This window comes from Artibeus jamaicensis, unplaced genomic scaffold (genome assembly GCF_021234435.1).
Source record: "Artibeus jamaicensis isolate MK-2021 breed Jamaican fruit bat unplaced genomic scaffold, CSHL_Jam_final contig_585, whole genome shotgun sequence".
Classification (NCBI taxonomy): domain Eukaryota; kingdom Metazoa; phylum Chordata; class Mammalia; order Chiroptera; family Phyllostomidae; genus Artibeus; species Artibeus jamaicensis.
The window spans coordinates 5,883,886-5,907,888 of record NW_026521894.1 but is presented as its reverse complement, the minus strand read 5'-3'; the positions used below and the strand labels follow the sequence as shown (position 1 = coordinate 5,907,888).

General features: G+C 38.2%; 1 protein-coding gene across 1 annotated transcript; it reads left to right on the top strand.

Annotated features, from left to right (window-relative positions):
- The first annotated feature begins 1,184 nt into the window (after nucleotides 1–1,184).
- FDX1 (ferredoxin 1) lies at nucleotides 1,185–21,940 on the top strand. The gene is made up of 4 exons (XM_037163874.2): nucleotides 1,185–1,637; nucleotides 6,158–6,282; nucleotides 16,213–16,342; nucleotides 20,865–21,940. Exons 1-4 carry the CDS (start codon nucleotides 1,426–1,428, stop codon nucleotides 20,977–20,979), a joined length of 582 nt encoding a protein of 193 aa, XP_037019769.2. The 5' UTR covers nucleotides 1,185–1,425; the 3' UTR covers nucleotides 20,980–21,940.
- The last annotated feature ends 2,063 nt before the right edge of the window (nucleotides 21,941–24,003 follow it).

Genomic DNA, 24,003 nt, shown 5'->3' with positions numbered 1-24,003 from the left:
TAAGTCTATACTTTCTTGTTCTGAGTAGTATTTCAAATATCTGTTCTTGTGTTTAGCATATTTGCAATATCCACTTGAGTTTGACCTTTAGTAGCCTTAAGACTAACCTTAGGAGCACAGTCTTGAGTTTCCTCAGGCTTGTACTGTACTGTGCTCCTCCTATCCTAAGTTCTAAGGGTCCTGAAAGACTCCTAAACAAGGAAGCAATGGGCAGGGGCACTTCTCAGGGCTTAAAACTCCTACCTCCTGTTTCTAGGGGCCCTTCCTTTGCCTCACTGCAAAAAAAAAAAAAAAAAAAAAGACTAGCCTTAGGAAGGCCCAGGAAGTTATCTATCATTGTTAGTGACGCACTAGGCTGGTTGTGCGTTTTGTGTTGGTCTAACCCCCAGGCATGGCCCTGAAGGATGGAACATCTTATCCATGAAAGTGTTATGGAAACTCTGATCCTCTAAGAGAAAAATTTATCCAAGGTCTCAGAGCTCAACGGAACTCAAAAGTGGTAGACCTTGAATTTGAACATTGCTAATTTTGACCTCAAAGCCCATGCTCTTTCCACCACAACATATTAATCATGATAAAGTATATTTTTAAGTACATCTTTCTGGTTTTTGTAAAAGTCTTTCTAAAAATCTCAGTTTATCAAAGTTTCTTTTTAAGTCTCATGAAGTTCAAGTACTCAATAAGCATTTATTTGCCATTCAGGCCTAGAATTACTACCTGCCTACTCCAGTATCCTCAAATTTATTCATTGTGATGATTTATAACTTTATAGTCATAATTATTCCTCTGGGTAGTACACCTATTGGAATTCTGAGATTCCTGAAGTGTCCTACTGTCCTTGTTTGACAATGCCCAGAATTTCCTTTTACACTAATTTGAACTCCAAGATGACAGAATCTATCACGTCGTGTTTTCTTTTAATGGTAGGCTCGGGGAGGCGGGAAGCGCAGAACAAAAGCCAGTGGGTTAGTTAACTGGGGATTGTTTTACTGTATCTTTCCGTGAAACGTTCAGTTATCTTCTAAAATTTATTGCTTTTGCGTGGCAACTCTAAACGCTCAACAAAGCTTCAAAGTTAAGACAAAACCTGGTTAGTAGGTTTTTTCTAAAAACAAAAAACAAACAAACCCAAAACACTAAGTGCTTAGCCCCGCCCCCTAAAACACCAGTCTAGGAGGCGTGGGACCGGGCGGGGAAAGGCTGTGCTTTGGCTGCTACAGGATTTATAGGGCACCAGGAAGGTTCACGGAGCCGTCGCCGCCAGGAACCAGAGGGACCTCTACGGCACCCCAGCCTTCCGGGACTCCAGTCAGGCCCTAGGGCGTCAGGCGCCGGCGCAGCTGCCGGCCAGCACGCAGGGAGCCTCTCGCCACCACTGGGTGCAGCCGGCCTGCGTCCCATCCGGTAGTTACTAGACCACCGGCTATGGCCTCCGCGGGCGGTGCCCGGCTTCTGCAAGCTTCCTCTGTGGCTCTCGGCGGCGCAGTCCGTCGGTGGCTATTTCTCGCCGCCGGAGCCCGCGTTGGAACCAGTGGCTTTCCCGGAAGGCGGGGGCCAGGCCGGAGCGCTGAGCCCGGCCGGGCAGGCTGCGCGCCGGCCAGTCGGCCGTTGAGCCTGTCTGCAGCGGTGCCTTGCAGGTGAGGCGCTGGCCTGCGCGTGAGTGCTTAAGGGACCCTTCTCCGGGGGATAGCCCCCACGCCTCGGGGCGGCCAGGATCGCCGGGCCTGATTTCTGGCCCGGCTGTATTTTCTCCTAGGCCTGCTTGTCGGGCGCACGCGCCCAGAACCGCCCGCCTCTTGCTCCTCCTTTTCCGTGGCGCTCTTACCGACCCTGTTTCGGCGCTGGGCGCCCTCACTGTCTTCCTGATTTCGCGCCGCACAGTTTCCGAGACACTGACGCTGGGCGTTAAACGGGGACCCAGGGCACCCTATTTTCCTTTCCGAGGGCCTCAGGAAAGCCGGGCGCTTTGCTACCACTAGTTGTCCTTGTGGTTTGGCTGGAATCTAACCTTTGCTCTTCCAGGAACCTGCCTGCAGTGACCTTCGTAAGATGGACCTCATTAAGATCCCGGCCAGCATTTTTTTTTTTTAACAGAGTCTTTGTCCTGCAATGTTAGGACATCTTGACTGCATTTCTTTGTCAGGGTAATACTTGGTTAGCATACTCCCACTCTTCCTTCGAGCTTCCCTGTGTGCTCTGGTCTAGTTGATTCCGTGTTAAAAGCTCCTGCATTGGAGTGGCTAGGCAGGGTTTTGAAATGGCTTTGGCACTTACTGTCTAATTTCCTCAATCTTTGTGAACCTCAGTTTTTCCACTGGTAAGTGGATATAACAATAGTATAGATCTCACAGGGTTATTTGCAGAATAAATGAGAGAATACAAGTAATGCAGGTAGTCTTGTGCCTGGGAAGTGGCAGGACTCTGTAGATGTTACCTGTTAGCAGCAGTAGCTTCTTAGGCCTCCAGTGTTGTTTTGTGTTAATTGTTGAAAGAGATGTGAAAAAATTTACCCTGAATATGTCCAGGTTTTATATTCTTGGGCATATTTGTTTTTCAATGACATATTCACCTTAGATATAATAGAGAGAAAATGTACTCATCATTTCAGACTATAGGCACATACTGGGGCCCCATATAATGCAGAACTACTCTTTGACCCCCTGCTGGCATGCATTAATAGGAAGCTAGAACTGGAGGGAGGGAGAAGCATTTGAATTCTGCCTTTTCCAGTTTCTTCTTGATGAAGTAGCTGAGAAAAGAGTGTAGGTTTTATTCCTCTTTCCCCCGTAATCTTATTGTATAGTGGGTGCTCAATAAATTTGTTGCATTAACTGTGAGGAGAATAATGGAGAAGGCAAGCTGAATTTATTTGTCTCTATTTTCCCTACACTTTTCTGCTTTTGAGCTCCCTTCAGGCAGGTGCCTTATTTTCTACAATGGATGCTTCCTTGAAAAATTGTTTAGAAATTGGGACATGTATTGAACATATTTGTGTAACTAGTATTTAAATCAACATAAATGCTTTTGTAAATGGAAGTTAAATCGTTGAAACTTATTGTTTGGATTTGGGTATTATGAAGTTGTCTTAACAGAAGGCATGTTTGCCCTATTCCCTCATATCCCCCTCATTGGCCAAGTTTCTGTCGATGGCCTTGTGCTTCCTATCACAGACTTTGGAGCCACAGCTAGTATTATGTGAGATTTGTGCTGTCCAATGTGATCACCACTAACCACATGTAGCTATTTAAAAGAATTAAAGTTAAATAAAATTAAAGAATCAGTTTCCCAGTTGAATTTTTAAGTACTCAGTATTTGGTAGCTGCTGTACATTAGACATTACAGGTGTAGAACACGCAGAGGTCAATTGGACAGAGCAATCTAGAAGCTGTAGTTCTGACTTTGAAGTTTAACTCCAAAATACCATTACACAATACTTTATATTTTGTAGTGATTTAAGTTTAAAAGAGCTTTCCATGTATTTCACTTGATTCTTGAGAAAATCCTGTGAGGTAGGTAAATGGTAGTAAAAATTCCATATTAAGTTTCTGGCAAAACGAGGACTAAAATTCATGTAGTTTTTGAGTACCATAATAGTTGACAATTCTTTAGTCCATGGGGTCATTCGGAAGAGTTGAGGTGGCTATAAAAGTAGGGAGCCCTAGGTGGGGGGCCCTTTTCTTGTACCAGCCATCAGCAGCTGTAACTCCCCTTCCTGAACTTCATCACAGCAACCCCTGACAGCTTTGTTAAAATGTTTGCTGTGGTTGAGCAGAATAAATGGCAATGAGTAAGGGATAACAAGTGAGAAACATAGTTGTTTGTGGTATTAGCTGATTACTTGATGGTAGATTTAGGAGGATCACAGTGGTTTCCCAGTGTTATGAAATACACCCTTCCTTGGGAACAACTAAAGCTATTTGCTAGTTAAAATTGAAGGAGAAATCTACAAAACCCACCAGCACTGTTTGTTAGTAGTGAATGGTTAGAATTATTTGGGTAAAGTATATATATAATGCTTTAAGGAAAAAAAGAGTTTCCACAAACTTTCCTTTAATTTTCTCAGCAGCTTTGGGAAGTCACTGTTACTCCTATTTTACACATAAGGAAGTAAGTAGCTTCCTGGGGTCATCTACTGAATGTATGTCAGAACTGGGGCTAGAATCTACATGATTCTTACATCCATATTTTTCAATTGCAGAAGTACCTTTCCTTTTTCACTTCTGCTTCTTCTCCTGTCATTTGGTAAATCTATTAGTACTCTTACTCTGCAGGGTTTTTTTTCTGGGGTTGTACACCTCTAATACATAGCAGGCTTCTTAGCAACTAGAGGACTGAGACTTTAAATAAAAGTCATTAATCAGTATTTGTTCAGCTCTGCTCTGTGTTATGTATTTTGCTTACACTGTTGACCCATTTTTACAGAGGAGTCTGAGGTAAAAAAGAGTTCGAATTACCTCTCTGTACCTCAGCTTTGGGGTGCTCTGGAAGAATAGCAACCCCCAAACCTTTGGTTTTTAGTAGTGAGCACAAAGGATGGAATTCTTTCTGTTGTACTTTTACCAGGTGTGTGTCGATGTCAAATTTCTAGACTGCTCTGCTGGGCTTGGATCCACATTTCCATCTGGTTTCTGGACATTCTCGTCTACTTTTTTCTATTATTTAAATTAAAAAGGGTCTAAACTCAGACTCATTTTCATCTTCCCCAAAGCTTCTTCTCCTCCTCTGTTAACCTCAACTTACTGCCCCAGCTGGAGACTTCAACATTATTTCTTCCCTCTCTCTCAATCCATTTTATATTGATGGACACCAGAACCTTTTAATTCTATCTCCTGAATATCTCTTAAACCAGTGTCTCATACATCCTTGTGCTGTTTTAATAACTTACAAAGTGGTCTTCCTGCTTTCAGAGTATCTTCATTCTCAGCATTCTATCTGGAAAATCATGAATAATATTTAGAATACTTATTTTTAAAGCTTTTTTTTTGCTATGAAAAAACTGGAGAGCACAGGCCCTTTTGAGGGACGTTCACACATATTTTTGGTAATTTTTAATTAATGGAATTTTCCTTTTTCATTGTAGGGAGGCTATTATCTGACAGGGACTTCAGTTGCCTTGTTTATGAAATGAACTAATTTGATAATTTGCAAGATATAGCTCTGGAATTATTTAATTCTAGGTTTTACTTACATTAAATTTTTCTTTGATATGGACAATTACAGTCTGCTGCCAGTTCTGAAAATTATAACTAATCATTTAAAACTGAAGTACATATTTTCAGTTGTGAGGTAAAAATTAAAATGATCAATGGTGGAGGAGATCTAGTTGCTTATATAAGTTGTTTTTCCAAATTTCGTTGTGATGTTTTTGAGCAGGGAAAGAAATTTAAGTCAGCTTATATTATAAGATATCTTATATCTTATAATATCTTGTAATATCTTATAATATTATCTTATAATTTATCTTTATAAGATAAAACACATAAGAAGGTATTATAGTTATCCTCCCACAGATTCAAACAAATAAACAAACAAACAAATAATGTTTTCTGGTCCCTGATTTTTGAGTACACAGTGTGGACCAAGATAAGATGTTCAAATGCTCAGAAATCTGTCAAACTGTTGCCTGTAAGCAACAGTACCATCAGACACAGGCACGGTTGTCTTACTAATGGCAGAAAGATTTGCTTTTCTAAAGCTCAGCACAGCCATGGTCTGGTCTTTTAGAGACACAATCATAGAGACATTGTTTTTCTGATTGCTATGTGAGAGCAAAATAGACTTTCATGAGTGAAAATGATTGCTGAATATTTTCACATGACTGTGACCCATGACCATGACCACTAGGGAGACACATGATACATAGGGAGATACATAGCCTTGGTAGTGATGTAACTGCCATTTCCTTTAAAGTGGCAGAGCTCTCCTGGTAGGTGGGCAGAGACATGCCTTTGATTTGTGGTGTCTTCTTCCCAAATGAACTTTGGAAAGAAAAGAAAATACTGTAAAAGAGCACATTTGCTTGCTTGCACCATACACACACACACACACACACACACACACACACACAACTGTTTCTTTGGCCTTACAAGTTCTTAGAACAATTATTTAAAAATTTTTGAAATTACAGAAAATAATAAAGGACTATTTCCTTTTCCAGCTCAGAAGATAAAATAACAGTCCACTTTTTAAACCGTGATGGTGAAATATTAACAACCAAAGGAAAAGTCGGTGACTCTCTGCTAGATGTTGTGGTTGAAAATAATCTAGATATTGATGGTTTTGGTGAGTATGAAAGATTCCTTAAAATTTTTAAGTGAAACTATTGAATAGGTTTCAACTCTGTTATTTGTTAGGAAAGGGAACCAATCAGTGTTTCTCTAACATCCATGTTTCTCTCTCTGGAATGAGTTTAAAAAATGAATGGCTTATTTAGGTAAAGAACTCACTGATAATTTATGTATAGTGTATATTCTATAAAATTTATGTATAATTGATCTTTGTGTGAGTTCATATGTAGCTACACTTTAACCTTTGTTTCTCCGATACTCTTTGACAAATGAAAAGTAGTACATAACACTGTAATGAAAAATAAACTAGGATCAGATAGATTATGGTTCATAATTCTCAGAACTATAGTAGCTATAAAAAGCAAGTGCTTCAGCCCTGGCTGGGTGGCTCAGGTGAAGTGTCGTCCAGTGCACTAAAAGATTGGGGGTTTGATTCTCAGTCAGGGCACATACCTAGGTCGCGGGTTCAGTCCCCGCTTGGGGCACATGTGGGAGGCAACTGATTGATGTTTCTGTCCCACATGGATGTTTCTCTCTCTTTCTTCTCTCTCTCTCCTCTCTCCCTTCTTCTCTAAAATCAACAAACATATCCTTGGGTGAGGATTAAAAAATAAAAAGCAAGTGCTTAAAATAGATGGTAGCTATTATTAATTACAGTTATTAATACAGGTACACTGTTCATTATATACTATGGTTCATAAACTAACATTGTCATTTACTAGCCATGAGACCTGGAGCAAGCCACTTGCCTCAGTTCTTTGTTTGTAAGATTGGATTATAATATTTCTAACCTTGTGGGATTGTTAAAGATTAAATGGGATATTGGGAATAAAGTGGTTAGCACAGTGCCTACTGTGTGAACGGTAAAATTTATGGTATTTTAACTTGACCTGCTCTCATTGTCCTCCCACTCCACCTTAAGAAAACTGACAGAACTACAGTAGCTATAAAAAGTAAGTGCTTTAAATATACATTAGCTATTATTATTAACATAATTAGCAGTACAGGTACACTGTTCATTATTGCAAATTTTAAAAGTACAGTAAAAAAGACTTCCCATGATCTCATCACACAGCAATAACTATTAAAAGAATCCTTTTTTCCCCGGTACACCAGAAATATAGAAAATTTAATGCCAACACTGTCTTTAGTAGTTGGCTAAGAATTCTGCATTCACTTATGCAGACTTAGCAGAGAGCCTTTAAAGATCAAGGATCCTGACGTGTCCATAGTTTTGGCTTGTAAATGTAATCTTGAGATATACTAAAATAGGACCACAAAAGGTGAGTTAAGCCTAATTCACTATATAGGATAAAGATGAAAAGAAATCAAGAAGTCTGAAATGTTCTCCTTATGAAGAAGAGGTTATTGTAACAACATGGGGGCAGCTATTTTATTAATTCCCAAAGCCGAATACAGGAGACCCTTTAAATATCGTTCGTTGTAAGTCATGTTCACAGATGCTCACCACACTCAAACAAGGCTAAGTATGGAGTCTCTGTACAGTTTCTCTCTGGGTGATCTCATTCCTTCTGTGACCTCAAATCTTATCTAGATGCCCATAAACTCTTAACATTTACATTGTTAGCTCAGACCTCTTCTCTGCCTTGTGGACTACAGACCCAACTTCCCTCCTTTACATCTGTTCTTGGATATTGCACAGGTATTTTTAAGTCAATCTGAGCTGTCCCCTCCGACCCCCAACCTGCCCTTCCTTGAGCCTTTTGTGTCAGTTATGAGCATCACTGAGCTGTTGAAGCCTGAAACTAGAGAGCATCTTATTCTTCTCCCCCATCCCCTACCTCCAGTCCATCAGCAGTTCCTGACCGTTGTGTCTTCAAAGTATGTCGTCTATTCAAAGTGTGTCCTAGTCTCCCTATCCCTGCAGTAACTACTCGGGGCTGGCTGGTCACTGTATACCTGGAACTGTGTGGATCTGCTTCTGTTCTTGAGCCCCTGATTGGGGTGATTTGTTGTAGTACACATCAGACATGTCTCCTGATTAAAAACCATGAATAACTTCCCATGTGACTTAGGCTAAAATCCACATTCCTTACCCTAGCCTAAACGGTTCTGCATTATCTGCCCCCTCACCGCACCCCTATTTCTACTACTTCTTTTTCTCACTTGGGCCACGTTGGCCTTTTCTCAAGGGCTGAACTCACCCAGAATTTTTACCTTCGAGACTTTGTATACACTTTACAATTTTTTTCTTCCTGGAATACTTCCCCCATTGCTATCTTGAAAATCCTGTCTGTCTAGTCTCAGTTTATGATACTTCCTTAGTGAGGCTTTGCCCAACCACCCAATCTGAAGTAGAGTTTCTTTTATTTGCCTGAACCCATTATTCCCCATTACAGCATCCTGTTCATTTCTTTAATAGAATTTATCATAGTTTATTAATTATATATTTTTGTTTACTTGTACATCTTTCTCCCAAGAGACTGCAATGAAGGATAAAATCATTCCTGTTTTATCCCTTATTGTATATGAAGTGAAGTAATGAATGGATAAATGATTAAAAAGGAACAATTGTGAATTTTGGAAGGAACACAAATTTATAAGCATTTTTTCCAACTTTTATGTAGTTTTAGGGTGTATTATAATATTATGTCACTAGGGGGCAGTTACACCTCTCTGATCAAATTTACCTATTTTATTATCTCAGGCTTTCTTGGTCTCTTCTGCATTACCTGTATCCCTCATATGTCTGTTTTGAGGGAAATTATTTAAATTGGGAGATCCTGATAATGTTTATATGAATCTATATTTATTCCTATCATGTTTATTGACTTCCTATTGTTATAATGTATTTCTGGCTATTCTAGATCAAACTTTATTTTATAAAATTAGATTTTATATTTATATGTAGTTTCGCATTTCTAATATATAATATTCCTACAAAGCTATACATTGGATTTTTGTTTGGGAAAGGGGCTAAGTGTCAGGGTGACCCATCTGTCTTGTCAGCATCATAATAAATCTACAAAATGATCTTAATGTGACATACATGTGCACTCTTGCTTGCATGTACACACACACAAAACAGCCTTTTTCTGTTGGCAGATACTCAAGTTACATGAAGTAGTTTGCAAATACCCAACTTTCTCTGGGAATTAACTTAATGGCAAGAATTTCTGAGCATTTGTAAAGAAGCTTAATATTACTAGTTTTTTTTAAATTCAGTAGGAAAATTTTATTCATTACCTACTTTGAAATTATCCAGTAACCATGCCTTAGTTATATTTAGTGTAATTTTAAAATTATACAAATTTTAAATTGTGCAGATTAACACTACGTGTGTTACTCTAGTAAAATCAGAACTGTGAAAACCCAAAACTGTTGTCAAGAATCTCATAATGTCAAGTGGGCAAGCTGTGCAAACTGCAAATTTTACATTTGTTACTGCAGCTAAAGCAGCACCACTTTAGTTGGTAAACAAATACCTTTCATTCCTTGTTAGTATAATAGGACCTATGCTGTTTGCAGACATCTGAATGCCTGTGTAGTTTTGTTGACTCTGGTGCTGATATTTTAAACTGTGATTTGAGTATCATTTAATATTTTTAAAGGCTTTAACAGTTTCAGCCAAGCATTCATTATATGATAATGCTGAAAAATACATCTGAAAATGAGTTATTTTGGAAGTCAGAAGTTAGATGTTATAAAATGGTATAAAGAAAGCCAAAAACCTGTCATGTTACATATTATTATTATTAATGCAGGAGAAAGATCTCTGAATTGTTATCCAAAATGCTGACAATATAAAAAGCAGCACTAAAGCATACAGACCTGTAAATTCATGAAAATTGTATAAATAGGCAAGGATAAAACGTTGTTGCTAGGGGCTGATATCAGTATGGGTGTAATGTGCTGTAAGTCAAGATTGTTGTCTGTGCTAAGGCATGTAGTATTTTTAATTATTTGAAAGGTGGATATAGTAATGTAAAAAATTTTACTTCAAATGTTTGTTCTACCAGAGTATATTTTAAAACAAAAATGGGAGGGATTTCAGCAGCTCTGGGTGTAGAATGGTGGCGATAGTGGCAGCGAGGGCAGCAAGAAGGTCACTGAAACACTTGGAGTCTCACGTCTGTGCAGGGATCTAACCACCACCACGTGGAGCAAAAGGGCAAGAACCAAGGCCACCAAGAAGTGCTGCCAGCCTGCCACATCCAGTTGCTGGCCATATTCCAGCAGTCACAGAGTCAGGAGCTTAAAGAGGCCTTCACCATGATGGATCAGAACAGTGCCGGTTTTCTTGACAAGGAAGATTTACTTGATCTGTGTGCCTCCCTGGGAAGTATTCAGCAGTCGAGTATCTAGATGCTATGAAGAATGAGGCACCAGGTCTCATAAATTTCACCATGTTCTTCATGATGTTTGCTGAGAAGTTAAATGGCACAGATCCAGATGTTATCAGAAATGCTTTTGCTTGCTTTGATGAAGAAGCAACTGGCAGCATTCAGAAGAATTACCCAAGAGAGCTGCCAACATCAGCGGGAGGTCAGGTTACAGGTGAGGAAGTGGGTGAGCTATACAGAGAAGCACCTATTGACAACAAGGAAATTTCAACTACAATGAGTTCATGCACATCCTTAAACATGGAGCAAAAGACAAATATGACTGAAAAGAACTCCAAATTCCAGTCACATGTTGTAGCCACTTTGGGTATTTCTGAGACTTTCTATTAGAACCTATTGCATGCCCTAGCTTTACAGCTTTTATTACCTTTTTTGTGGTATTTATTCAGCCATTTGGTGCACATGCATCTCAATAATCAGATGGAAATGGGACTTTCTGTCATTTTCATAATAGAAAATAAGGGTAACTTAACAGTCCCCTGCCCCCCAGTAACTGCAGTCTACACAGAGTCAATATTTTTTTTCCAGAGGAAGTTACTCACTCAATTTTTTCTGAACCATAATTAAATTTTATGATAAAAACTTAAAAAAGAAACAAAAAATGTGATGTGATGATTATAGATTAATGAACTATGAGAACCCACTTTCCTACTTTACATTTGTTTCATTGAGAAAATAAATTATGAGATTTAAGCAATTTTCAAAATCTTTGAGAATGCATCCCTCATAAAATGCAGTCACTTCGTGCTTATATATGTATGTATGTGTATCTGTATATACAGATACATGAATATTTGCATATATGCATACATACATCCACATGTGCATATTTCCCCCATTAATTTACTTATAAAACCAACTACTAATAAATATGCTAGAAAGTGGCAGCCACCAATGTTGCTCTGGACTGTGTATAAGCAATAAGCATAAGTCACTTAACTATTGCACTTTCAGTTCCCATCTTTCTACATGTCATTTTATTGTACTCATATTCTGATCAGCTGTCAGTTTGAGATTGAAGGCTATCTCATGGTAACTTTTGTACCCTCTTCCCTTTTATAGATTGTTTCCCGTTGCTTGTTTTGTAGAGTGTTTTCCTTTGTATGTGATAAGAATAAAAACAACAAATATTACCAATTTTATGAATAGGTTTTATTCTCCAAGATCATTTTCAGGTCAGCTACTTGGCATTTGCAGTTTGCTTTCCCATGAAAATAGTGTTATATGTGGTGGCAAAATTTTCAGGCCAACCTACAGAACCTATTTATTTGTAACTACTTAAACTGCTTGCAGTTTGGCTTTATGAGAAAATGCATTGCAACTTCTAATGTAAGGTCGAAAACATCTTCACTTCTTGGACATACCTACTATACACACACACACACTGTATACTACACATACCCCCACTCTATAGGGACTGCTTTTCTCACTTTATACCTTATTCTAGGTAATGGGGATATATGCACCAATAGTTTTATACCATTGTTAGAAAATATAATAAATATTATTTCAATCTTAAATTTTTTAAAACTTGTTTTATGACCTAACATATACTCTCTCCTGGATAGTGTTCAGTGTGTACTTGAGAACGATGTGTCTTGTACATCTTTGCTGCAGAGTTTTAATCTATAGTATTACTTGTATCACAGTAGGATCACCATGTTTCTCTAGTTCAGTGTTAGCCATCTTATTTATACAAGCTAAGTTGACTTCATCTTGAGTTTCGAAGTTTCTTTTATATTTGAGTTTCTTTTTAGTATGAGGAATAAGAAAAACATACCTGGTCTCAACTTGTAGTGGAAAAAGTTTGAAAGGGAGTATAAAGTAAGGAGGGATCATGAATATGATACATTTATTTAAAGAATAAACATGGGGTAAACAGGTAATAGGAACTTAGCATGTAGGAACCAAAAGTTAATTTGTATACACTCAGTATTTGTCAGGTTCTGATTAGAATACGTTCTTCAGCTCTGAGCTTGGCAGCTTAAGCAAGATATGTAAACACTGGTGCAGTCCATGAGAGGGCAATAAAAATTATATTAGAAAATGAAATAAAACCTTTAGGAAGGTTAGAATTGGACTTTCCTAGGGAGGAGAGAATTTAAAGTGTTTCAAGATTTGGATGGATGGTGAGTAACTCTTCAGTTTGTCTGACCAGGTGGTACGAAAAGGAATGTCCTAAGCTTTTCTGTTAGGATTTATGGTCATATGGACTTTTCTCTCTGTTCGGGGGTGATTAAGACCATATTGTATGCATTCTTCTTCCCCCTGGCTTATCTGACATTGCACTTTTCTGGTTTTCTCTCTACCATTTGGGACATTCTTATTTTGACTGCCTTTCTAGGAGGGGTCTCACCTTGGCTCTCGCTGCCTCTGATCTTTCCTATTTGCCCCTCTGGCTTTGTGAAATCTCTCGGCTTTTTCTTCTTTTTCATTTTAATTCATCCTTTACACATAACCACCAGTGAGATCTATCCAAAATAAAGTATGCTATATCACTCTCTCGCTCAGGATAGTTTTTCAACTCTCTGTAACCTGGGGTACAGGTTCACACCCACAGTCTCTCCAGGGGCTAGGTGTGGGAGAAGGGTGACAGGTGTTCATCAACCCCTGGCCAGTGTCGTCTCTGTGGTAACCCACCGTGAAAGACAGTTAACTGAGCCTGCGTTATCCACGCAGTGTGTTGGGAAACAAAGTGGAGAACAGTGGGCTTCTAGAACTAGTTCAAGCTCCTTAGAAAGCAAATGGCCCACTGCCTTTGCAGGCCCACATACCTCTTGCCCTGGACCGGGAGTTTTGTTTTTCTCACATCTTCTGTTATACTTGGCTTGCAGGTTTCAGGATTTGTTCTTTTCATAACAAATCTGAAGAAAGTTTCTGGGAATATTTTGTAAGGATTGTTTGACTTACATTTTTAAGACAAAAGGAGGCAGGATTTCCTGATTTTTCTCCTGGAATATTTCCAGAGGGATTTGCCATTTTAGTTTGAGTTTGTTTGCACTGGGTATTTTTTAAATTGAACTTACTGGTGTGACATTGGCTAATACAATTATATAGATTTCGGGTGTACAGTTCTGTAATACATCATCTGTTTGCATTGGGTATTAATAAGACAAACAAATCAAGATAAGTGTGTACTTACTGAATGCATAGGTTTAGAATGTAGTACTTTTTTGTGGAGTCATAAAATATTAGAGCCAACAGGGATCAGGAACATTAGAGATCATCTACCTCAACATCTTACACAGTCGAGAAGAAAACTGGGAGACTTGCCCAGGACACAGCAGTTGGGGCGGTAGGTCCATCGGGAGCCTGGAGCCTTGACCTTAAGGTTGCACTTACACCAGTTCTCCTTTTACTACAGGGGTTTTTGAACTTGATATATGTATCTGTGTGTATTTTTTTAAGCAGAGAAAGCACTTTTCTTTTTAAGTGAAGTATATTTACCTTTTGTGTGAAATACTTCAACTTTACACAAAAATAGAAAACTAAGATACTTGTTCAAATAACCAATTGGTGTGTATGTATATTTTTGTATTACATTTAATATTTAAGTGAGGTGACTTAGATTGAGGGGGAGGAACTAGTTGTTTTCAGCATTGGAAAACTTAGCTGAAGTCGTGAACCATATATACTTAGTATTCAATAGTATGACCTTAGTGTATTTATTTAACTTCTTGGGTTTAATTCTCTTTATGTTTATAAAAAGACAGTTGAATTACTCTAAGATGTCATATAACTTTCAAAAATAATTACCAACACTTGTATAGTGCTTAGTATCTTATCTACCAGTCATGGTTGCAAGTACATACTCCTATGTTAAGTGCACACTCACATGTAATTCTCCCAACTACCATGTGATGTTGGTGCAGATAAAACCGTTGAGGAAACTGAGGCATGATGGATTAAGTGGTCCAAGTTGGTGCCCTTAGTGAAAGTGGAGCTGGGATTGCAGCCCGGGGGTTTGGCAGCAGAGCCCATGCTCACTGCTCCTGTACTTCCCTCTGTGTTCTCTCTCTGCTTAATTCTGTGACTTCTTTGAGTTAGATTTTATAAAAATGAACATTTAAGGAAGCCTCTCTTTCTTGATTGTTATAACAAAAGATAAATAACAAATATTTATATTATGAGGGAACAATTCTTACTAAAATATTTTATTCATTCAGAGGAAAATTAAGGTTACTAGTTATTGATAGTAGTTCTCTTACATGTATTATGTGTCGTTTATTGACCAGAAGATAATCTAAATCAAGCCGAAGTATCTCCGAGGAATCTATAATCTTCAAATTTGTGTAATGACCTTTAAAATTAGTATTAAAATAAATAGAAAAATTATTTTTAAGGTGGAATTTAACGATAACAATCCTGCACAATTCTGTTTTGTCAGACCCTCCTGGCTGCCGCAGTCTAAGAGGAGCCCCTACCCAGGCTGGGGAAGGGGTTTAGAACTGCTGTAGAAGGAGAGTGTGAGAGACTTGGGTGTCCTCAGCCTGGAGAGGGAAGGATGATCTCAAATACATGAAAAGCTATTGTTTAAAAGAAGGAGTCACTAAATAGTTAATACAGTTTTCATAGAAACAGAGTAGAAAGGTGTTTGCCAGGGGCTAGAAGTGGGGGAAACAGAGAGAGATTGGTAAAGGGCACAAACTTCCATCTGTAAAATACTGAAGGTCTGAGGCTCTAAAGTATAAAACATGGTGACAACAGTTCATAACACTGTGTTGTAAAATTGAGATTTGCTAAGAGAATAGAACTTAAGTGTTCTCACTAAAAATTTATAAGTTAACACATTTAGTTAATGTGTTAACTAAATGATAGGAATACTTTTACAATGTATATGTATATCAGATCATCACAGTGTACATTTTAAATATCTTACAATTTTATTTGTCAATTATATCTCAATAAAGCTGGAGGAGAGAGGATTGGATTCCTTGGGATAGTATTGGATCAGTTGGTGGACATTTGAGTTGCACACTTCAGCTCATTAGGAGCCAAAATGCAAAGCTGGCTGGCTTGTGCGGGTGCGGATTCTCGGGAGGTTTTCAAGCAAAGGTTGGGTAACCTGGGAAAAGGATATGCAGAACAGATTCAGTCATTTCCCTTTTTCACAGCACCTGGCATATAATAGGCACTTACATTAATAGATTAAATGTGGCACAGGAGAAATATCTCATTATTTAAAACCAATGTGACCCTTAGAGTGAACTTATTCGATTCTGTCCTGATTACAAGGAAAGACCAAGGGGGAAGAATGTATAACTTATTTGGATGTAGGTTTGGTGGCTTTCTCACTCCTCCTATATACCACAAGGCTTCATAAATTGTGTTGAGCTTTCCAGAATCTTTTTGAAATGATATGTGAAAGTGATTTCAAATTGAGTGTGTATGGGGGTAGAGGATTGTCCCTGATTCTTACCATTATGCAGAAATAAAGTCTTATTTATGTATGCCAGTGCTGATTTTAAAATTTAGAAATAATTAACTTTAGTTAATTCACACCAAGTTTAAATTGTGTTTAATGCAGAGCCGAGTATGTTCAATGTCTGTTGCTTTTGTAGGTGCATGCGAGGGAACCTTGGCTTGTTCTACCTGTCACCTCATCTTTGAAAAACACATATATGAGAAGTTAGACGCAATCACTGATGAGGAAAATGACATGCTTGATCTGGCGTACGGGCTAACAGATAGGTAAGATTTAGGACCACTTCAGTTGTACTAATAGTCTGGGAAGATATAGGTTTATTAGTTCATGTCTGTCTAAGACCAGACCTGTGTGTGTAATACAGTTCTTTCTGCATAGATAGGTAGCAGGTATAAACTTTGAATATAAAATATGACATTTCTCTGTTTTATATTCTGTGGTTTAGCCCTTATGAAACTTTCCTTTTTATTAAAGTAAAAAAATAGGTTTCTTTAGTTTATTTTTATTCCAGAAATAAATATTCATCACAATTTAATGAGTTGGGATTAAATCTAATGCTTTTTATGGTACTATGGAAGGATAGATTTGATAATTGAACAAAATTATAATGGAAAGATTTACCTACTTGAGAGAATGGAATTTTTAAAGGAACTTAATATATAATAGTAAGTATGGTAACATGAATAGTTCTATTTCTAAGTGTACATTAAGCCACATCAGTCAGAAGTTATTGTTATTAATTAATAGGTAGAATTACTCTTAAAAGTGGTAAGATCTAAAGTAGCAAGCGAGTGATATCAAGTGATGCCTTATTCTTAAAAATTATAAAATCATTTGTTTGGGATTAGGGAAAGTAGCTAGTTGCTTTACTGTTTTAAGGGGCAAGGTAATGAGGGCTTATGTAAGGTTGACTTTGGTGTTTATAATTTGGTGACCCTAATAAAAATAATTTAAAAAAATTTAAAAATAATAGTAATAATAGTAGCTTTATTTCTTATGTATTATGTAGCTATAATTTTGTTAGACCCTTAACAAAGAATCTTATCTAAAAAACATTAAATTTCTTTTTCTAGCAAACATGCTTAGGTGACTGGTATTTATTTACTTAGAGGTGAAGAATAATTTTATCCCTTTTGCAGTTCATTTCCCTCTTGGTGGAGGTGAGACTGATACCCTGGGAAGAGGAACTGGGAAAATAGTATCTCTCTGAGTCCCAAGCAGAGCAGATTCTGACTGGCATCTGTCCCCTTCACGTCTTCCGGTGCCACTGTCTCTGTCAGCACCTTTTTTTCAGAAAGGATAGTTAATACACAGAATACACTCAGAGATTCTGTTAATTTAGTTCTAAGAATTGTTTCTCTTCTAATAGGAAGAGTACGTCATAGCCAAGTTCTTGACCTTTTATTAGGTAAACTTTGTATGTGCATGGAATAAATAATGTTCTAAGTGAAACGAAAAAGAAAATTAGAGCAGAGCTACAGTTAGAAGAGATGCACAGATGTCAAATGATACAAAAGCCTAATGGAAATGTGAACTAGCCAAGGACTTTGATAGTAAAATTCAGAAATTTTAGAACACAGAAATGAAGAGTAAGGACTAGCTTTTATGGCATGCACAATAGGGCGTCAGCAGTTACTGGTGGAATTAATGGTTGATAGGATGAGAGATTCAGGAATTATCTCTGAATCTGTATTTGATGGTTGTTGGCACTTGCTGCCACCAGTGTCCATGGATAATCTGCAGAAAGGCCTCAGTTTCTGTATTTGTAAGATAAGATATTTGAGGGTAAGAATAGCTACTTCATACAGTTGTTGTGTGAAGTTGTTGTGTGAATGCAGAGAAAGCATTCATTAAATGGTAGTTGTTAGCATTATAACTACAGTGCTATAATTATATAACTATAATGCTAACTATATGTGAGATACTCACTACAATGCACAGGTAATTCAAGATTATTTCTAGCCATCAGAGTTAGGCAGTGTTATCACCATTTTCTGGGTTGGAGGACAAGGTTTAGTTATCAGAAATTTGCTCAAGGCTGCACAACTACAGAGTGATTTGAGTCATTCTGTAATTTGGTTAATTTGGGCCTAATGCCCTTCATTTTTTACTTTTTTGAGCTGCTTCCCCAATCTTAGAACTAAACACAACACCCAATATATTTCCACTGTCAGGTATATATGACAAGGGTGACTGGAGAAAGTATCTTCAAGGTTTGCACAAGCATCAGAATTTTGTGGGACTCATAGTGAGATCAGGGAAGAAGACCTGCTGTCTGTCTCCTTCTCCAGAGCTGTAAGACTTTCTACACTGTGGAGACTGTCAAGCCAGAGAAGCAGGGGAGAAAACAGTCACAGGGTGCCACAGCCTTATCTTCCAGGGCCATCGAAGGGATAGTTACTACACAGATAGTTAATAATACCCAGCAGGGGCTCTTGGTGCTACCCCTGCCTGTATTCCTGTAACACACTTTTGACTTAATTCCACCCTGTTTCACTGACAGCTATTTATGTCTCTTTCTCTTACTAAATTAAAAGTTCCTTGAAGACTAATGCTATCAGATAACCATCTGTCTCTCTAGGGCTCACCACAGTGCTAATTAATTGGTCTAAATCGGTTTGCCTCATTTTCTCTCTTGCAGATGGAGCTTAATATGTACTTGAGTGTTGTCAAGGCTGTGTTTAATAAACAAATAGGAACTAGTGTAGAAGGGGATTTCTTTTTCTATTAACAATCAGTGTTTCCTGTGGTTGTACTTACTCCCTTACTCAAAAACTTCCCAGTGGGTCCTCATTGCCCACCAGTTAAAACCTGAACTCTCACTGGCCTGCAAAGCTGGCTGGCCTGGCCGTTTTTGAGCCTGTCACTCTTGTTCCTTGTCTGTCCTGTGCAGCAGCTAAGCTAAAACCCCACATTGCCTCAAACGTACCTATAATTCTGTTACTTTTGCCTCAAAAATGTCTGTCTCCTTTCTCTTTTATGAAATATTAAATCCTGCCCATTCTTCAGAGCCCATTTTGGTTTTATTTTTATTTTATTTATTATTATTTTTTTATGTTTCTTTTTAAATTTATTTAATTATTTTTCAACTACAGTATTCTAGCTCCCCTGGACAGAAGTAAGTGCTTTCTCCTCAGACCTTTTGGCTTTCACTCTCTGGCATTTGTCACAAGCTCAAGTGTTAATATCTACTAACGTGTGTCATCTCTTCTATTTGGTTGAAAGTTCACTCCCTGATACTCATTAGCAGCTAATCCCACAACAGTCTAGTGAGGAACCTGTTTATTATCCATCTTTAGGATAAGATTAGGAAACTAGAGTTTGGGGAGGGGCATTAAGAAAGTGTACACACTGTGTTCATCAGGCTGGATTCTCAACCACCCGTCTGTTGGGCTCTAAGGCTCGAACCCCCGCTCCCTCCATTTTGTATCCCTTGGGTGCCCAGCATGTAAGAGATATTCAGAGGATTGACCTGAGTTGCAGTTCTTTGTACCTAAACTGATGTTTAGTGCTGTGCCTTTAGATCTTTAGTAAATGCTTAGATATATTAATGAAACCAAGACCTGCCTATAATAGTCCATCAAATGGAAGACAATTTGATTGTAAGACTGGCATTTATTTTTGTGCACCACTAAGAAAGAAAAATACTGCTAGTAAAAATAGAGCACAAAGTTATCATAGCACTTAATCTATTTTGTGCAGGGTAAAAGAGCTATTTCGAATTACCTTGGCATGATTTGTATATCCCTGTTGAAAAATGAAAGCATAGCCCTGGCTGGTGTAGCTCAGTGTATTGAGCACGGGCCTGTGAAGCAAAGGGTCGATGGTTCGATTCCTGGTCAGGGCATGCCTGGGTTGCAGGCCAGGTCCCCCGTAGGGGACACATGAGAGGCAACCACACATTCATGTTTCTCTCCCTCTCTTTCTCCTTTCCTTCCTTTCTCTCTAAAAATAAATAAATAAAATATTTAAAAAAAAGAAAGCATAAACAAAATTGGTAGTAATTCTGAAAAGAAAAAGAAAATGGAATTATAGCTATTCTTTTAATGACAGATATTTGCTTTATGAATATCAAATTTATACTTCTACAAATATCAAATTTATACTCTGCTATGTTTCTGTATTTCTTATTTTTTTTGTCTTGCAGTCTTTTGCACTAATTTTGACTGGTGATTAAATTCAATACATGAAGTAGTAACATACTCTCACCACTCATTTGAAGAGACAGCTACATGAATATTACAGCCAGGTTCACAGCTCTGATGTGACCGCCACATCACAGTGACTGTGTGACATCATTGATTTTAAGATTTATTTCAATTTTAGAAATGTTAAAAGTGTGGGGAAATATGCGTCTGATAGTTTATGACTTCCAAATTTCTTGTTTTAAAGTCTTTATAGTCTGTATGATTTTAATTACCTGGGAATTGATTAATCATTTTCTTTAGCAACAGGCAATGCTAAAACCTGTTTTCTTCTTCACTGTTGTGCCTCTGATTATTTTATTTCCTGTCCTTTCACCAAAAAGCAGTCATTCTGGTGAAACAACTAGTAGATGATGGACACTGAAGACTAAAGCGAAGCTTTGCTCCACTAGGCTTTTTGTTTTTCATGTTCCCATTTTGTTACCCTCTAGTTGAGTAGAATGTATCTTTTTCAACTTAATAGAAATTTAAGAGGTAAATGAATTTCTAACTTCTTTGGGTAAGAAACTGTTCTGTGTAGCTGCATTGTTTTATAAATAATAAATACTTAACATTAAACTATACCTCCCGCTTTTTCATGCAGGTCACGGTTGGGCTGCCAAGTCTGTTTGACAAAGTCGATGGACAAAATGACTGTTCAAGTGCCTGATGCCATGGCTGATGCCCGACAGTCTGTGGACATGGGCAAGAACTCCTAGGACAGAACAAATAGGAATATTTTACAAAACTTTACCTATTTTTATAATTATTACTTAATACAATTAAATGAGAGCATTGATGAATGGGTTTATTATTATGACCAGCTTTACTACTTTAATTCACCTTGTATAACTACCAAATTTTGTAGTTCAAAAGTATGCAATCTTTATTTTGGTTAAATTATAAAAAGGAAATAAAATATCAGAAAGGAGTATGATAAAATGTTATGTTTGTTTAGCAACATTGGCAAAACATTGTCATGTAAATCCTATGCCTACTTGCCTATAAAGTGGGTTTGAAAGGGTATTTCCCCTGTTAGATGTGGGTGAAGGCAGAGATCTAGAATGGCTTGTCAGGGCCTTACAGTGAATTAGCAAGTCTATACTAGAACCCACATCTTGTTAATACAAACCAAATGTTCAGATTAAAACTGGAGAAATTGTGAATATCTTATTTATAGTAGTAATTAAGTGTGAATATGTATGGAAAAAACTATTGCTTCGTGAACTGATTGATTTCAAAGACCGCTGTAACTTTATACATCAATATTTCAAAATTTTTATTCAGTGAAAAGTGTAAGTCTGAGCACAGGCAATATAACGGAATTGGAGAAATAAACAAAAAATTAGGGGCCTGTTCCTTTCTATCCTAAGTAGAATGGACTGTCTTTGTAATATTTTAAAAATAATGCTGATGTATAAATCTCTGCCTGTAACAGAATAGAGAATTTATGGATTAGGTTTTCCCTGTCCTGAGTTGCACAAGGAAATGAGCAAGCTTCCGAACTGCACAGCCCAAATGGAGCTGCCTGGGGTGCGGTGAGCTCAGCAGCACGCATAGTCCTGAGGAAAAGGGGGGATGGTTTGATCACCACAGCTGACCAGTTTTGGGTGGCAAACATTTGTAATTTTATCTTTACTGTGAGTAAACTGGTAAATGCTAATAAAGCAGTATGCAGTATGCTGTCGGAAATACAATATAACATCAACTAGCTTGGACTAATTGTGGGGAAGGGCAGAACAAATAAGCGAAAGGAAAAAGTAAACTCTAAGATCTTTGAGTTAGCTTCAGGTCTATCCATGCAGTTTGATCATTTTACAAATATTTAAGAACAGTATTTGACCTACAACACTGAGTTCTGTCCATTGAGGAATACAGAGATGAACTCAATAAGGATACCCTCAGGGAGCTCACCTTTAATTAAGAAAAGATAAAATATTTGTTTGCAAAAATAATTTGCTCAAACCAAGTTGACTGATTTGCCAAATAGAATATGTTAAAACTAATTAATGTGTAAAAAGTGGTTAGGAAAAATTTAAGGTTTCTAATGTTCATTTGACACTTTATAACTATTGAGTGCCTTCTATGTGGAGAGTGCTATACTTTAAAGCACTTATTTTAGTTCTCTTTATTAGCTCCGGTATTCTCCATGGATTCTTCCGTGGATTACCTAAACTCTCCTTTCCAGAACTTCTTGATGACATTCAGCCTAAAATTTTGAAATTTAGATTCTAAGTTCCTCACATTTCAAATTAGGAAAGTTTATACGAAGGAAGTTTAATTGTACTATTTAAACAAAATCTACCAAACATTAAATATCCTAAATTGGTTTGTATAAAGATTATTTTTTTCAGTTTGCAAAAAGAATTATTCCATGTTTAATCATGTGTGCTTTCAGGTAACTATTATCTGTTGCTGCAAAACAAATTACCCCCAAATTTAGTGTCTTGAAACAACAATAATCTTCTATTGTCTCCACTTCCTGGGTCAGGAATTCACAGAATGCAAAGCAGGAATGGCTCTTCACTGCTCCACAATGTCTGGGTTCTAAGTGGGAAAACTTGACATGGAGGGCTTTTAGTGAGGAGGGGGAAGGGGGACAATTGGGGGGGAAGGTACAGGGAAGAAGCATAATTGGTAGGCATTAAATAGATGGGGAGAGGTCAAAATGGTATAGGAAACAGGACTCAAAGAACTTACATGTACAACCCATGGACATGAACTAAGGGGAGGGAATACTGGAGGGTGGCAGGGGTGAAGGGGGGATAAAAGGAAAAGTTGGGAAAACTATAGCTGCATAATCAATAAAATATACTTTTAAAAAAACCTTGAAAGGCCAGGTGCTGGAATCCCCTGAAGACTGATGATTCCCTCACAGGACTGGCATGTTGACCCTGGTGTCAGGTGGGGGTCTAGCAGGGGCTGTTGACTGGAGCACCCACAGGTGGCCTCTATGTGGCCTGGGCTTCCTCACAATACGATGGCTGGGTTCTGAGAGTCAACAGTGTGAGAAAGCTTGCCTTCCCGGCATGCATGTATCTTTTAATGACCTAGTCACAAAAGTTTCACAGTACACTTCTGAGCTTTTTTCATTAGAAGTGAGATACTTAGTTTGGCACATCATAGGAATAGAGGGGTGTCAAAGAATTTGCACGCATGTCTTAAAGTCCCACAGTAACCATTATTTTTAGGTTAACTTACATTATTGCCTGTGAAAACTCGTCTTTTAACTAACTTCTAAGCTTTCTAAGGACTAGATTTTGTCAGGATGGGCAGGGTAGGACAAAATGGCGGCTGAACTACAACCCAGAAAAGACAGCTGACGTCAAACCAGGGAGCCGACCCGGGCTTTGCCAAAGCGGATATCCGCATAGCAACCTGAGCCCGAGGAGAACCACCAATGATAGGTTGCCGCTTTGTTCAAAGGGGACCAATCCCCAGCTCCCACGGAGAGAACCAACCAAAATAAAACCCCGCCACACTCCCTGCTTGGGCGCGGCTTCTTCGGCCCCACACTTTGCAGACTGGAGAACCTCGCCCAGGTGCACAAACCCCAGTCAAGCTCTATACTGCCTAACTTTGTGGCTGATTGGCATTTCTTCCTCTGTGGAGCCTAAGAAAACCTTTAATTTAGTGCCAAAACCTGGGAGAAGTTTTTGTCTGCTGAAGACCACTCCTTTCCCTACTCCCTGAGGAGGCCTCACGGTCTCCCCACCAGTCTGGACTAAGAACCAGGGTAAGTG